At 37.1% G+C, this 14,954-nt stretch overlaps 1 protein-coding gene across 8 annotated transcripts in view; it reads right to left on the reverse strand.

Moving 5' to 3' along the window:
- GPAM (glycerol-3-phosphate acyltransferase, mitochondrial) overlaps positions 1-14,954 on the reverse strand; it is a 76,826-nt gene that overhangs the window by 15,095 nt on the left and 46,777 nt on the right. For all 8 annotated transcript variants that reach the window (XM_063670262.1, XM_054435808.1, XM_054435811.2 and 5 more), the window contains exons 5-12: positions 13,036-13,109; positions 10,653-10,766; positions 8,743-8,889; positions 8,016-8,112; positions 7,227-7,363; positions 3,902-4,001; positions 3,366-3,578; positions 1,419-1,532 (exon numbers count right to left, since the gene is read on the reverse strand). In XM_063670262.1, the coding sequence (XP_063526332.1) occupies positions 1,419-1,532; positions 3,366-3,578; positions 3,902-4,001; positions 7,227-7,363; positions 8,016-8,112; positions 8,743-8,889; positions 10,653-10,766; positions 13,036-13,109 (996 nt within the window). The remainder of the gene's footprint in view (positions 1-1,418; positions 1,533-3,365; positions 3,579-3,901; positions 4,002-7,226; positions 7,364-8,015; positions 8,113-8,742; positions 8,890-10,652; positions 10,767-13,035; positions 13,110-14,954) is intronic.

Raw genomic sequence — 14,954 nt, forward strand, 5'->3', positions numbered from 1 at the left:
AACCTCAATCTAAAAGCAAATCATAACAAGAGAGAGGAGCTATGTGACCATTTAAAAAATAAAGAAAAAGAAAAGTGGCAAGAAGTGATGAGGTTCTAAAAGATCAAAGCATTTAAGGTTAGCAAGCATCTACCACAGCAGCTGGAATCTCTTAAAGTTAAGCCAGGAAGTAGAATAAAAGGAGAGGCGGGACCTTCTGCTCCTTATCCCTGGGCTCCCTACTTCTGTACCCATTCTTCTCCTTCTCCTTTACAATTTGAATATCTTAAGAATTTAAACCAGCAAGGGCCTCAGGGACCTGCCAGTCCCAGACTTTCAATGAGGATGGTACTAACCTTTGGGATGTGTGGGTACTGGATTCTACACAATAGGACATAGAGAGCATTAGCCTGTCAAATTTACCCAGCTGTGGCTGCCCGAAGTGGCTCACACCTGTAATCCCAGCACTTTGAGAGGCAGAGGAGGAGGCAGGCAGATCACCTGAGGTCAGAAGCTTGAGGCCAGCCTGGCCAACATGCTGAAACCCCGTATCTACTAAAAATACAAAAATTAGCCAGGTGTGGTAGCGGGCACCTGTAATCCCAGCTACTTAGGAGGCTGAGGCAGGAGAATTGCTTGAACCTAGGGGGCAGAGGTTGCAGTGAGCTGAGATTGCGCCACTGCACTCCAGCCTGGGCGACAAGAGCATGAAACCCCGTCTCAAAAAAAAAAAAAAGTTACCCAGCTTTTAGGGGAGGTGTTTGGAAAAATTTCCCCCAAAGGCAATTCTGAAACATAAGATATAAATACGTATTATAAAGGCACATGCAAGATTCACATGAATTTTTATTTTTTTACAATTACTTATTCATTTATTCATTCATTCATCTCAAAATTTTTTTGACGTTTGGGGTTAAGTGATATATAATAATTGTACATATTCTGGGGTACATGTGATATTTGGATACCTATATACAATGTGTAATGATAAAATCAGGGTAATTTGGGATAACCATCACCTCAAAACACTTACCTTTTTTGTGTGTGTTGGGAATATTAACAATTCTTCTCTTTTAGTTATTTTGAAATACACAATAAATTACTGTTAACTATAATTTCCCTACTGTACTATCGAATACTAGAACTTATTCCTTCTACCTGTTTTTTATTCCCCTTAGATAGTCATGAATTAAAAAAATAATAATAATAGCAATAAATGTTGAGCCTGATATCTCCCAAAAACAGATACTCACTCTCCTTTGTCAATAGGCAAATTTTGTGGAAAAATTTAGGCAACACCACCTTTGTCATAGTCCTCATTTTACAGGAGAGCAAACTGCAGCCCCAAGTCACACAGAGAGGTGCTGTTAGAGTCAGCACTGGAGCCTCCTGACTCCAGGTCCATGCTTCAACATGGTTTCATTTCAACAGACACTCACCTTTAAGGAAAATGGCTGTGCAAAATCCACTCGGACACAACCATAGTTTTTTCGTAACATTCTAATAACACCTCTTGCTACACTCCACAGGCTCTCATTCTTCTTAGGTTTGCCCTAAATTCCAATAGTGAGAATAACATGGTGAGAAATAAAGCCAACACATACACAAACATTCTATTATCCACAGAATAACTTGTTTTATGGAAACTGTAAGTTCATCTTGAAAAAGAACAATGAATGAAGAAGGAAAGGAGGTAGTCATTAACTGCAGCCTGTCAGAAAACGTTTAGTATTCAAAGATGTAATCATGTCATTGCGAGATGGAATTCAGTCAATGAAAAACAAAACATTTAATACTATTTCATTTAGTATCATGTTCACACAATTCACAAAAATACAACTGCAAACTAATGAAGGAAAAAATGACATAGCCTGGAAAACTGTTCTGTGGTTCTTAAATAAGAATAAAACATCAAAGAGGCCATTTATCTGAGGTCTGATGATCACCAGAGTCTAAATGTCTAATATTAGGCAAGTAATTGCAAATCCAGCCTCACAGTGGCCTTTGAGCTGAGTATTCATTCAGTAAACACCTAGTATCTATTACACATAAGGGACAATGACAGGACATATAATGAACACAGACTCAGATATGAACTCGTGAGACAGTCAGGATGAGTAGGGTATACATTAAGGACAGATTCATAGAACACAAGGAGAGTGTCATACAGATCATATCACTTAATTTGTAAGCCTATCACTTAATTTCTAAAGCCTCTGATTGTCAGACGTCCTTGAATTTCTGACATTTCTGGAGCCATAAGTTTGAAATAAGTACCTCAGCCAAAATTTCCACAATAAATAAGAACAAAACTAAATTCCTCTTGAACTCTAACTGCCGACTGGAGTGGTAAGCTGGTAAAACCATTCTGATAAAGTGGTTGGCAGTACCTATTAAAGCTGAAAATACATATTTTTTAAGACCCATCAGTTCTTCTCCTAGGCGCATACTCAACAAAATGAATATATATGGTCATCAAGAAAAAGTATCCAAGAATGATTACAGCCAAACATTTTGTTAACAGTAGAATAAATTATGGTATACTCATACACTGGAATACTACACTGCTATGAGAAGGAATGGAATACATACACTTGCAACAATGTGTACACACACTGCAATACACACACTGCAACAATGTGGATGAATCTCACAAACACCTGCTTAAGCAAAAGAAACCAGATACGTACAGACCACGTTATCCAATTTACGTAAGTGCAAAAACACGCGAAACTAACCCAGTCTGTAAGAAATTAAATTAATGATTACCCTTGAGGGGATGATGATAGGAAAAGCACAAGGAGGGTTTCAAAGGTCCTGGTAATATTGTTCCTTGATCTGGGTGCTAGTTGCATAGATGTATTCACTTTGTGATAATTCAAGCTACAGGCTTATGATTTATATACTCTTTTGTAACTATTATACTTCAATAAAAAGGTGTACTGAAAAAGTCATTGCTACTTCTCAAATTAATCTGTAGGTGTTTTTGCCAACATGACCCCACAAGTTCTTCAAGCCCAATTTAAAATATGCACATATTCATTAAGCCCTGGGGAGAACAAACCGCAGATAACCTTCCACAGCAGAGATGGCAACACGGTGGCAAGTCTTCTCCCACTTCCCAATCCCATGACCAAGGTCGGCACTGATAAATCTAACCAGGTCACTTCTGCCAAGCTCAAGAAAACACCACATAAGCACTACCAATCAAGTTAAAGATAGGCCATGAAAGCTACTCACCATGCCCATCCAATCACATTTCATACAGTGCTTTAAACATAGAGAGTACCAAAAAAAATTCTTAATTCTAAAAGCAAATGTAAATTCTAAAAGTTAAATCTAAAAGACTTGATAAGCAAAGACAACTTTTGTGTAGTTACCCTTACCAGTTGTTCACCATTGTAGTGACCTTCGATAATGCGATCATAGGAGATTCCAACAGGTATTATCAAGATGTCTGGGATGACATTGGTAGACAGAGTATCTACCACAACTGACAAAAGTCCCGCCCGAGCACAGGAGGTTTTTCCACTCCTAGAACGTGTGCCTTCCAGGAAGATCTCCAAGAATTGCTGCTGTCGAAGTAATTCAACTATATGCTGGGATATAAGAAGAAAGTAAAACATGAATTCAAGACCACTCAACTTAGAATGAGCTCAGAAAAATTAAATCTTTAAAAGCAAAACAGAAAAAACGATAACTTCACTACTGACAAAGTATCTTATTCACACTAATAAAACAGCTCCTCCAATGCTATATTTTGGTAATAACAACAACAACAAAAAATGACCAAACTCAAACCATAATCACTCCAATTACTCAAAGAGTAGTTTTCTAAAAATCTCAACTCAAAAGAGTCATTTTTCCTTCCACTGTGATAACCAACACAATGTCCCTAAGGATAATTAGAGATCACACATACCCCATGGAGCAAAGCTCTATAGAGAACATCTTTCCGTCCATCTGGTGTTTCATCGAGCCTTCGTCGTATGAAGAAGCCCCCAAGCTTATGGATCAAGGTACTATAAATTCAGAATACATGAATTATTTACAAAGAAAAATGTAAAAAGAATACTCACATTCCAAGTTAATTGAAAACATTTGCCAAGTGGATACAAGCCATATGTGCTGTTTGAGCAGCTGACAGTAAAAATGCAGGCATTTTTTTCATTTTCCATATTATTGACATGTTTCAGTCATTTACATTGTTCATCAGTCTTTGGGATATCACTGTGTATAATGAGCCTCTATTACATTTGTTCCAAGCCAAAAGGAGTTTGCATGACATATTACCCATAAAAATGATAGTATAGATTTTTAAGAGGATTATAGAACACTTCTAAATTTTAAAATCCTGCCCAGGGTCTCAAGACACTGACCCTTAGACATTCTGAAATTTACCCATGGCATGTTTACTACAAAATGAATATGATGTTTATTACGAAAGCTCCTTGGGGGAAATTTTCTCAAATAATTATTGTTTACAGAGGGTCGTTGTGAGACAAAAATAATTTTATCCAACTGAAACCAAGCATAACCATCTTTCCAAAACATGAAACAAAAATGTGCTTCATTTGCACATACACAGGCATAAAACAATTCTTTTCCCAACCCCATGTCTCTTTCTACAACACTAATTTTGATATGAAGTTGAAACTAAGTCAATCTTTCCAAACTCACAGCCTCCTATTCTTTTCAAGTAGAGTGATACTAATATAAACATTAATATCTATTTCTGGTATCCTCTACAGCAGTGGTCCCAAACCCCGGGGCCGCAGACCAATACTGGTCCCTGGCCTGTTAGGAACCGGGCCACACAGCAGGAGATGAGTGGCAGGCAAGCAAGCAAAGCTTCATCTATATTTACAGCCATTCCCCATCACTTGCATTACTCTCTGAGCTCCGCCTCCTGTCAGATCAGCAGCAGCATTAGATTCTCATAGGATAGGAGTGCAAATCCTATTGTGAACCGCACATCTGCCCATGAGGGATCTAGGTTGTGCATTCCTTATGAGAATCTAATGCCTGATGATCTGTCACTGTCTCCTATCACCCCCAGTTGGGACCGTCTAGTGATTCTACATTATGATGAGTTGTATAATTATTTCTTTATAAATTACAAAGTAATAATAATAGAAATAAAGTGCACAAAAAATGTAACATGCTTGAATCATCCCAAAACCATCCTCCCCACCCCCATGGTCTGTGGAAATTGTCTTTCATGAAACTGGTCCCTGATGCCAAAAAGGTTGGGGACTACTGCTCTACAGTAAATAGAAGGTGGCCACAGTAAGGTGTTGCCAAAGCTTAGTATCACTCTTTGAGAGTAAAACTCTGCAGAATAAAATGAATGAGACGAGCCATCCACAAAAATAACCCCTGAGAAGTGGTTTGTGAATGGGTAGACTGTCATGTAACAAAAGAAAGCTGCACAAAAACAGGCTGGGCTAACTACAGCCTGCTGTGTCTGAAGGACAGGTGAGCTACACAATCACTGGCATAGAGTCCATGAAAGGGAAGTTGGATTATGAAAAATTATCAGTGTTTATTAAGCAGTTCCAAGAAATCCTAGTTAAGAACCAAATGTGAACGAAATGGGTACAAGAAATATTCTAATTACAAGAGAAGCAAGGCTTCTCTAGAGCCCCAGTGGAATAGTCCTCTTCCCTCTAAGTCTGTGCCCACCAGAAACTTCCTGATGACTTTCTAATTCAGTTTCCCGGTTCCTTGTTCCTGGAGAGAGGTCCCCTGGAGAGCAAACACAGATATTCTAATTCCTGGAAAAGCACATCTACCCTGTAGGATCATAACACACGCTATTACAGCTAGCTGTCTGTCTACATTATCCATTAAGCTATGTGAAGGCAAGGACTATATATTTTGTTCTCTCTTGTCTAAAGCACAGCTGGATAAATATCATTGACTGCATGAATCCATGGCTTCTCTTCAGTTGGCTCACAGGAGTCTGGTTAGCTACAGAACTCTGAAAGCCTATAGAACTCTGAACCAAGGGATTAAGAAGGAGCTCCTTAGACTGTGATACTGAGGACATAGCACACAAAGGTGATGAAGGCCATCTTGTGAAGCTCCACCTGCACAACCTGCCAGCCCACTTTCCTTCCAGTCTCTTTCTAAATTCATGCTCCTTTTATCCACTCTCTACCCACAGAGTTGACCTTAGAGATGCTTTGTGCTTTCAGGTTTGAAACTTTAATTTCCCAAACCAGCTCAACCAGTTCCTCACCAATTCCTTGTTGGTGATCAGACCTACCACCTACCCAGTTTCCTAGGTGGTAAACACCTGGGAATCTTGGTCCTTCCTCTCCCCCTCTATTGAGCCCCCATAGGGACTAGCACTGGGTCTTTAAATTCGAGCTACTAAGTACTTTTTAAATCTATGCCCTCCTGTCCAAAAACAATACTACAATTTAAACCTCCATTATCTTCTGCCTGAACTATCCTAATGGAAGCAGAATTGATTTCATTCTTTCTAATCCAGAATGACCTTTCAAAACACAAACCTGAACATGTCATTTCTCAAGTACAGGACAGACTCTAATCTCTTGGCTTAGAAATTGTTTTGATCCGGCTTTCACTACCTACACAGCTACCAGCTCCAGTCTCTGATCCTTCCTAATGCATCCCATATTCCCACCTTACCCAATAGTCCTTCACTTCCCAGCCATACCATGCTCCTGTATCTCTCCGCATTTGCACATACTATTTCCCCTGAATGGAACGCATTGAGGAAAACCTCTAAAAAACCTTTCAAAAGGTGAAAACCTCTAAAACACACCTTTCACATGATATTGTACTTTTTAAGTGGTTCTAGCTCTACTAAATTATGAGGTCAAAGTAACAGGTATGATTGTCTTTATATCACTAACCCTTCTCCCACTTCACTGCCCCCTCCTCCACCAGACAACTCCCTACTGCTGAGCCTGGTATGGTAATTTGCTATCTTGCCTTTCTAATTGCCTTTTATCTACTTGATAAATAATGCCCATAAAGTTTAGGTAGTCACAGTTCACCAAGTATCCAATATAAAATATATAAATAATGATGACAGTCTTAATGCATTTTTGCACTCTCCAAATTTTACACAATAACTATGTATCACTTTTATAATAAAAGAAAAAAGGCTAATGTCATCTTTACAATAACATATCGAAAGGTATAATTTAAAAAATAAAAATTCAAAACACAATCTTTTTAATTCCTTAAATTCCAAAATAAGCTAATCTTACCTGAAGATTGGGATGTTGAGATTATTGCCTGAAGCAATGTATGGTGCTTTGATGTTATGGCAGAAGAGAATGAAAGTGAGCAGCAGATAGTCAATATGGGATCTATGAACTGGTAGAAACAGAAGCGGCAAATTCGTCTAGCAAAGGGAAAAATGCCAAATTTAAAACTCAAATGTAAAATTCAATCACACTTTGCAACTGCATATTTGGCTAGAGTCACTCAAACACTGGCTAATCAGTGACTCACTCTTTAAAAACATTTTCCAATAATAGGAACTTCCTTCAATGTAATACTTTCTGAGCTAAAAAAAAAAAAGAGCAACTATAACAACAGAAATAAGTTGGGGGAAGAAGAGCAATCAAGAGTTCCAGTTGACCTATACCCTTTCTGAGAAGCAGTTCTACTGATATAAAAAGAGCACAGGTTTTGGAGTCAGGCTTGGTTTGGTTTGAAATCCAGGGCAAGTCACTTATTATCTGCCACTTGAGACAACCTATTTATCTATCTGTGTCTCTATTGCTTCATCTACAAAATAGGGATTGTTCTACCAGATTTTCAGGGTTGCTGCAAGGTAACTTACAAAAGGAATCCTGCATATTGCTAGTAAGTACTCCTGTATTCCATTTCTCCTCCCCAAATACACAGCTACTGAAGTTATCACAAATGAGGGAAATCTTCCAAATGGGTTGAAATACATCACAGTACACAAGAAAACATTTCCACAAGAACTCTAAAATCACTCTACAATTGAGGGGAAAATAGGGTAATAGATTCACAGAAATTCTTGCCTCAGTTGCAGCTTTAACCATCTCAAGTTGACCTTTGTGAATTTGTATGTTCCAAAAGAAGCTGTTGAACAGTTTTAGCAGCACCCACCCAGTCAGTCTGAAACAAAGTACAAACAAAAAAAACAACATAAATGAACACACATTATTTTTACATACAAGCATATACAGTTGACTTCTGTCTACTTAAATTTATGGACCTACAACCTAAAAGTACTTGTAAATGACTTAGTGTGTGTGCACATGCATGCATGTATGTCTGAATTGCTGAATTAGAGCTAACTTTATATATATATACTACTTACAGAAGTCTCCATTTATTATAGACTACAATCATATTTCACTCTAATAACATTTTATACTGCAGAAGCAAATGACCAAGGCGAATGAATATTTAGTGAGCAGAATGATCCCTCTGATGTACACAAACCACTCCTTTTATGACTCAGATATGTGAAAGTTGATTCACAAGCAGTCTAGGTGAGCAGATGTTAGTAGTAATACATTGGCTGCTATCAATTAACAAACATGAAGCCACCTTCAAACCTACCACAGTGCTACTTTGCACAAAAGCTGAATAAGAATATAAGAAGAGTTTAATTTAATACCAGGATTCATTAAAACATCTTTTGGACAAAGAGAACTGTGCTAGGAAAGTTCAATAATTCAGTCTTATTTGCTCAAATCAGCATGGCTGTGATTGAAAGCTTTTTGCCTTGCCTTTTAATACCTGATCATTGCCGGTGAGACGGTGGCAACCATTTCTTGAAGAATCCTTTTAGCTTTCTTTTTCACTTTGTTAACGGCTTTTGATTGCTGCTGGGCAGAACCACCAGGGTTTAATTCAGCAGCCACTTCTGCAATTGCCTCTTGTACTCTGGTATGAAAATGGAAAAAGAGACAATGTAACTGTTTCTATACTACATTCTGTATTCAGTATTTTCTAAACTGCAGCTGTAAATCACAAAACAAAATGTATGTTCTCTTTAAAATGTGGTAACATGAAAGAATAAGCTCAAGCTAGAAGTGCTCTTTCTGGCTATCTATTAAATATTAAGAATATTATATTCCTAAATCAATGAATCTCTGAGGAATCTGGAAAGTAGACTTAAGAATTTAATTCAAATTCACTGGGTGACAACTATGTGAATTTGAATGTTCCCATTAAAGTGTGAGGGACACGAAATTGTACTCTAGCAGAAGAGAGAAAAAGAAAAGTTATCCCTTTAGGCATATAATTCAGAGGTATCCAAAAGTCTACTACCAAATTAATGTGTGATTTTTCTTTTGAAGACTTAATTTACTTTTAATTTGTATCGTGACTCCATTAGTAAAACTATATGTAAAACTCTGGGGGGGGGACCAAAAAGGGTCATAAATATTTACAAATTTTTTTAAACTCAAACCAGTAATTTTTAAAAGGCACAGCTCAACATCAAAAGAGCACAGCACAGAATAATAAGCAGTGAGATAAAAGGAAACATTTAATCCAGTTTTATAAATCTTCCAGCTGACTTAGGGGAGAAAGCATGAGGTTCAACCTCCTTAAACCACTGCTAACATCCCAGTTACTAGTCAAAACATCTGGATGAAATAAATGTACTTGAAGGTTTTAACAAGAAAACAGAATAATCTAAGAACATCACATAATTGTGTTTTATCCCACTGGTGCTGATTTTGGACTAGTGAAATACAGCAAAATTCCACATAGCCCCATAATTCACTAATATAAAAAGACCAATACCATAGGACACTGATGCCCCCCAAGTCTATTCCCTAAAAAGCATTCATTGCATTCTGGCCAGGAATGTTTCTACAAGTCATTACCATGACTGATGCACCTCCACTATCAACTACTCACTCATCCATTCGAGAAATATTTCTTGAGTACATATTATGTGCCAGCATTGTTCAGGCCCTAATAAACATAACAAAGAGTCTACAGATCACACTTAGGAATTCAAAGCAGCCTTTTAATTCACCCTGGTCTCCTGCTCCCCAAATCCAGGTAGATCTCTAAAACTGGCCACACGAATGAGGCCAGTACTCTAGAATCAATATTCTAGAGTATGGGAGCATGGAACATCTTCAGCCAAACTCCCATACTCTAGAATATTTATTTCCCCATTCCACCTGAGTTCCAATCAGTCTTTCCTATTGTAAGCAAGCTCCTGTAAGAGCAAAGGCAGTAATTCATTCTGTTAAGATTTCTAGCAATGACTTTCTAGCACAAGAATTTGTACCTAGATACTAAGTAACTGGCAAAAATATCAAACTCAATTCTCTTTCGGCTATAAAATAGGAAATACAATGTCTCCAACATTTATATTACAGAAAACAGAGAACTCTGGAAATATGTGCATCTCTGAACTCCTATTTGCCTTTCATGTTTTAGAAACCCATTCAATTATTAATCCATAAACCCAGGCTGCTATTCCCACATGGCACTGTCACCAAAGCACCTGTTCTCCTGCCTTTCTTTAGTTTCCTTTGGAGCTTAACATTTAATGTTTGGAAATGTGAACACTTCTTGAGACACAGTCCCAGAGAAACTAAAGGTTACTAAGAATTACCTCCCCCTCCCACTCCTACTACCCATCCCTGCCTCTTCCCACCTTTACACCTGTGCCCTGCCCTTACCTACTGCTGTTCAGCACATTTTCAATCACATTGGTGGCAAACATGCCCTTATGCACATCTCGCTCTTGAATAAAAAGAACGTAAGAAAGGCGTCTTGCAAGCCATCCCCGGTGTCTGTGAAAATGATTTAGCAGAGAAGTATTAGAGGTACCCCTAAAACAAGTTGCTTAAATCATAAACTAATTTTCTGCCCAGAAAAACAAAGCCTAATGTCATCTCTTTCTGAGATTTAGGGTTCTCCTACAGCAAATTCTCCTTAGTAGTTCAGAATGTTGTGCAGCCAATTTTATTCATGTACTCTCAGCTAAAACTGAAACTTGGAATTTGTGTATTAATGTTTGAATAGTGTTACTGTGCTGAATAACCCTAATATGAAAAAAAGAAATAAGAACATCTGGCTTTATTAATACCATTAAAAAGGCAAAAATGTTTAATGCTATATATAAGCTATATCTATTCTGATAAACCATACAGCTTATAATTATAGCTATGGGCTATAAAAAGATAAATTTGGAAGTCTTTTCCTATGATCAAAGACTAATTTTTTTATTATAGTTTTTGTTTTTTCCTAAGATAATCACTGACTCTCTAATTGAATTGACAAGGTTGATCAGTTGAAAGAAGTCAAGCATGATCTAAATATTTGTACTCTAGGCTAACGAAGCCAGAATTTCTCACTTTTTTCCCCTTCACACTTTAAATACACCTGAGGGATAGAATACATTCCTGTCAGTTACAAAGGACTATGTGGTGTTTAGATGGGAGGATGGAGAGATGAGTTTCCGAATAAGAATGCTACAAGCTTTCATTATGTAATAATTTGAAAACATTTGTAATGATTACATGATATCGCATTATCATTATCAATTCAGTAATTCTGAAAAGACCCAGAATACCCTCAATAGAGAAAAAGTAACTTGAAAGAGAACTGTTTATGAATCACCTATTTCTTCACCTCTCCTTCCTGCCATTCTCTTTTTCTTCCTCCTTTCCTTTGTCTAAATCTTCCAAAAGTTTGGCCCAATATATTAAACGTTAATCCTAAACTCTTCCTTCAGCCAACATTTTCAGAAATATTATTGGTATGTACAAAGTCCAAGCTCTCTATGAAATCCCTTTGCAACTGACTGAAAGCATTGTGTGTGTGTGTGTGCATATGTGCATGAGTGTGACAGTGACAGAGTGTGTGACTCTGTACGTGAATGTGTAAAAATGTTTTAGGCTTTGCTTCATAGAATACACACAAGAACTAAATAGCTGAACATGCAGCTTATTTCACTGAATAGTTTCATTCCGCCTCGTAATCGTGGCAAATGCAATTTTCCTTAACTGTCTCTAATTGAGGGCAAGAAACAAACCTCTTGGCTTTATATATAAAATATCTACTTACATAAGGAAGACTCTATGAGATCCCTTTTCTTAGGATCTTATCATCTTATCAAAAAAAATTCAACGGACCAAAGTCTCTCCCCTCTTTTTTAAATTTAAATTTAAATGTAAATTTAAAAGAGAGAGAGAGAGACCAGCAGCCTGGGAATGATCTGCTCATGTACTTACACTTAAGTTCTATTTTTAAAAGTTTACTATATATGCAAGTATTATCATTCTCATATGTAATCTCATCATCAAATTATGAGAAGTAATATCATAAGGGCTTCAAGTAGTTGATTTCTTGCACTAATTTTCATAGAATTTCAAGTATTTCTCATCTGAGCCTATCTGCCTGCCTACTCCAGGTATCTATTTTTAGAATTACAAGGACTGCTAGCATTTGGCTACTGATTCTCTTGCCTCACAGACATTCACACAACCTTTCTACCCTCTTTCCCTGTCCCCTGGCCTAGAGTCAGATAAAACAAAGACCCTTTTCTCTCACACTGGTGCTTACAAGCCTATCCCCATATGCCTAGAAATTGTAAGAATTCTAAGTAAAGTCTTGGGTAAATAGTAACTCAAACAACATTTGCTCAACAGAGAAAATGTCTTTTAATACCCTACAGATTGGGCAGATTTCAATAATTTATACTTTTTTTAAATATTAAATAGTCATAATAAATCATAAGAGATTCAAACCTACTGGTCTCCTCAGACAAATATTTCCCACATTTTGGCATACTTCATATGCAAAATCAATATAAGTCAAAGAACATTCTAAGTGACATCTACACTCCCCTGAAAATATCTGTAAGTACACAAGAGGTAACAGTAATAGTTCTCTCTGTGGCTATACTGCTTCCAATTTTCAGATAATCTCTCTTGTGTCAGAAACTCATATTCTATTAACTCTCAGTAATGCAAAGCAATTCAGCTTAAAGTGTGTTAACTGATTATTATGAAGTTTTTCTTTTGAGATGTATTAAAAACATAAGAAATTTCTTTTTACCTTGTGTGAGTTTCATTGATATAAATAACATTCCGCAAACCCAAAGACGGGATACTGGGGTTGAAAAATTTGTCCTATATAAAACAAAGTAAATGTAGACATAAATACACAACTAGATTGACGGTGAAGAGCTCTCATTATGAGTTCTTGATAACTTTAATATCAAGCATAAAAACAGATATTGCCTCAAAAATCTAAGTGAAGAAAAAAGTTTTATTGAAAAGTACTTTTAGCCTTCAAAGAATGTCATAAACTCAAAATTCATCTTTAAAATCTTAAAACTAGCCAGGCGCGGTGGCTCACGCCTGTAATCTCAGCACTTTGGGAGGCCGAGGTGGGCAGATCACCTGAGGTCATTAGTTTGAGACCAGCCTGGCCAACATGGTGAAACTCCGTCTCTACCAAAAATGTAAAAATTAGTTGGGTGTGGTGGTCAGTGCCTGTAATCCCAGCTACTTGGGAGGCTGAGGCAGGAGAATTGCTTGAACCTAAGAGACAGAGGTTGCAGTGAGCCAACATGATGCCATTGTACTCCAGCCTGGGTGACAAAGCAAGACTCCATCTCAAAAAAAAAAAACAAAAAACAAAAAACAAACAAACAAACAAATCACCTTAAAACCAAAGGAAATAGTACCCCTTGCTGCTTGACTCCTCATCTCCACCCTGAAAGAAGTGAAGCTACAAGAATGTCAGAGATTTCAGTTTTCCCAAAATACAAAGACCACGCTAAGTACCATGCAGTTATTGTTGCTTATTAAATCTCCCAAAATCCCTGACACAAAAGAGTTATCACCATTTTCTAGGTGAGAAACTAAGACTGGCAGAGGTTTAGGATTCAATCTTATGTCTTGATCTAAAGAGTATGGTCTTTCTATTACCCCTAAATAACTGTCCATTTAATGAGAAATCATATGTCTACTGGTCACCCTCTTTACATGTGATCTTGAAAGATAATCCAGAGATAACTTTGCTGAAAAGATAGTCTATAGCTTTATCAACACGGGCAAAAAGGTAACTGTTCCATACTTAAATGCTGAAAAAGTACAATGTTCCCTCAACAAATATAAAACTACTTAAGTGGAATCTCTTTAGAGAAAAGGAAAATAGGATTTCAGAGGAAAGATAGCAAATATACAGTTAGCAATAAAAACATTTTTAAACAAATTATTTTAAATGATCATGTCATGGAAGTAATTCAAGATCAAGTTCAACTCCATCAGGTGCTATAGTAGGGCAAAAATCAATTGTCTGTTGTACTATCTACCCTTACTCCAAACCATTACCACTACCAAATTATTTCCTATACCCTCTGACTTAAGAACACATTGTAGTTATTGTTTTAAGTATTCAAAATTAGAATCAGACTAGATGTCAGATCTAAAAAGAAAATGACATTCTGTTTAAATCTTGATTTCAAGTGGCCTATTAATCTGAACTAGCTTTACTCCTAGGCTAGAAATTTCTGTGATCCTTGAATTCTACCAAATTCTTGCAACAGGGTACTTGTGGTTTAAAAGAAGCAATATTTTTAACATGACATTCTTCAGCAGATCTGAACATTTAACATGAACTGCTTGGGTTCCACACAAATCTCTCCCATGTTAGTAAACCCCTTTATACCAGACTCAGAATTCTACTTTCTGCCAAAGCAACCTTGAGTAGAAAATTCACACAGCACAATTACCTAGCCACACAAGTTATAATCAACCTCTATAAATGGCAGGCACTTAAACGGCAGAATTTCTTCATCCTAATAACTGGATCCCAGAGAGAGCTTAACATCCTGATATGACTTTTAAAGGGCAATTCTACTGCATTCAAACACAACTACGTGAAGTTCTACGTTCCTGTGCTAATTTGTCCTTCTCTTCAACTACCACCGAAAATATACCTCTCACCCACTTGGCTCTTCTCAAAGA

Source organism: Pongo pygmaeus, chromosome 8 (genome assembly GCF_028885625.2).
Source record: "Pongo pygmaeus isolate AG05252 chromosome 8, NHGRI_mPonPyg2-v2.0_pri, whole genome shotgun sequence".
NCBI classification, from domain to species: Eukaryota; Metazoa; Chordata; class Mammalia; order Primates; family Hominidae; genus Pongo; species Pongo pygmaeus.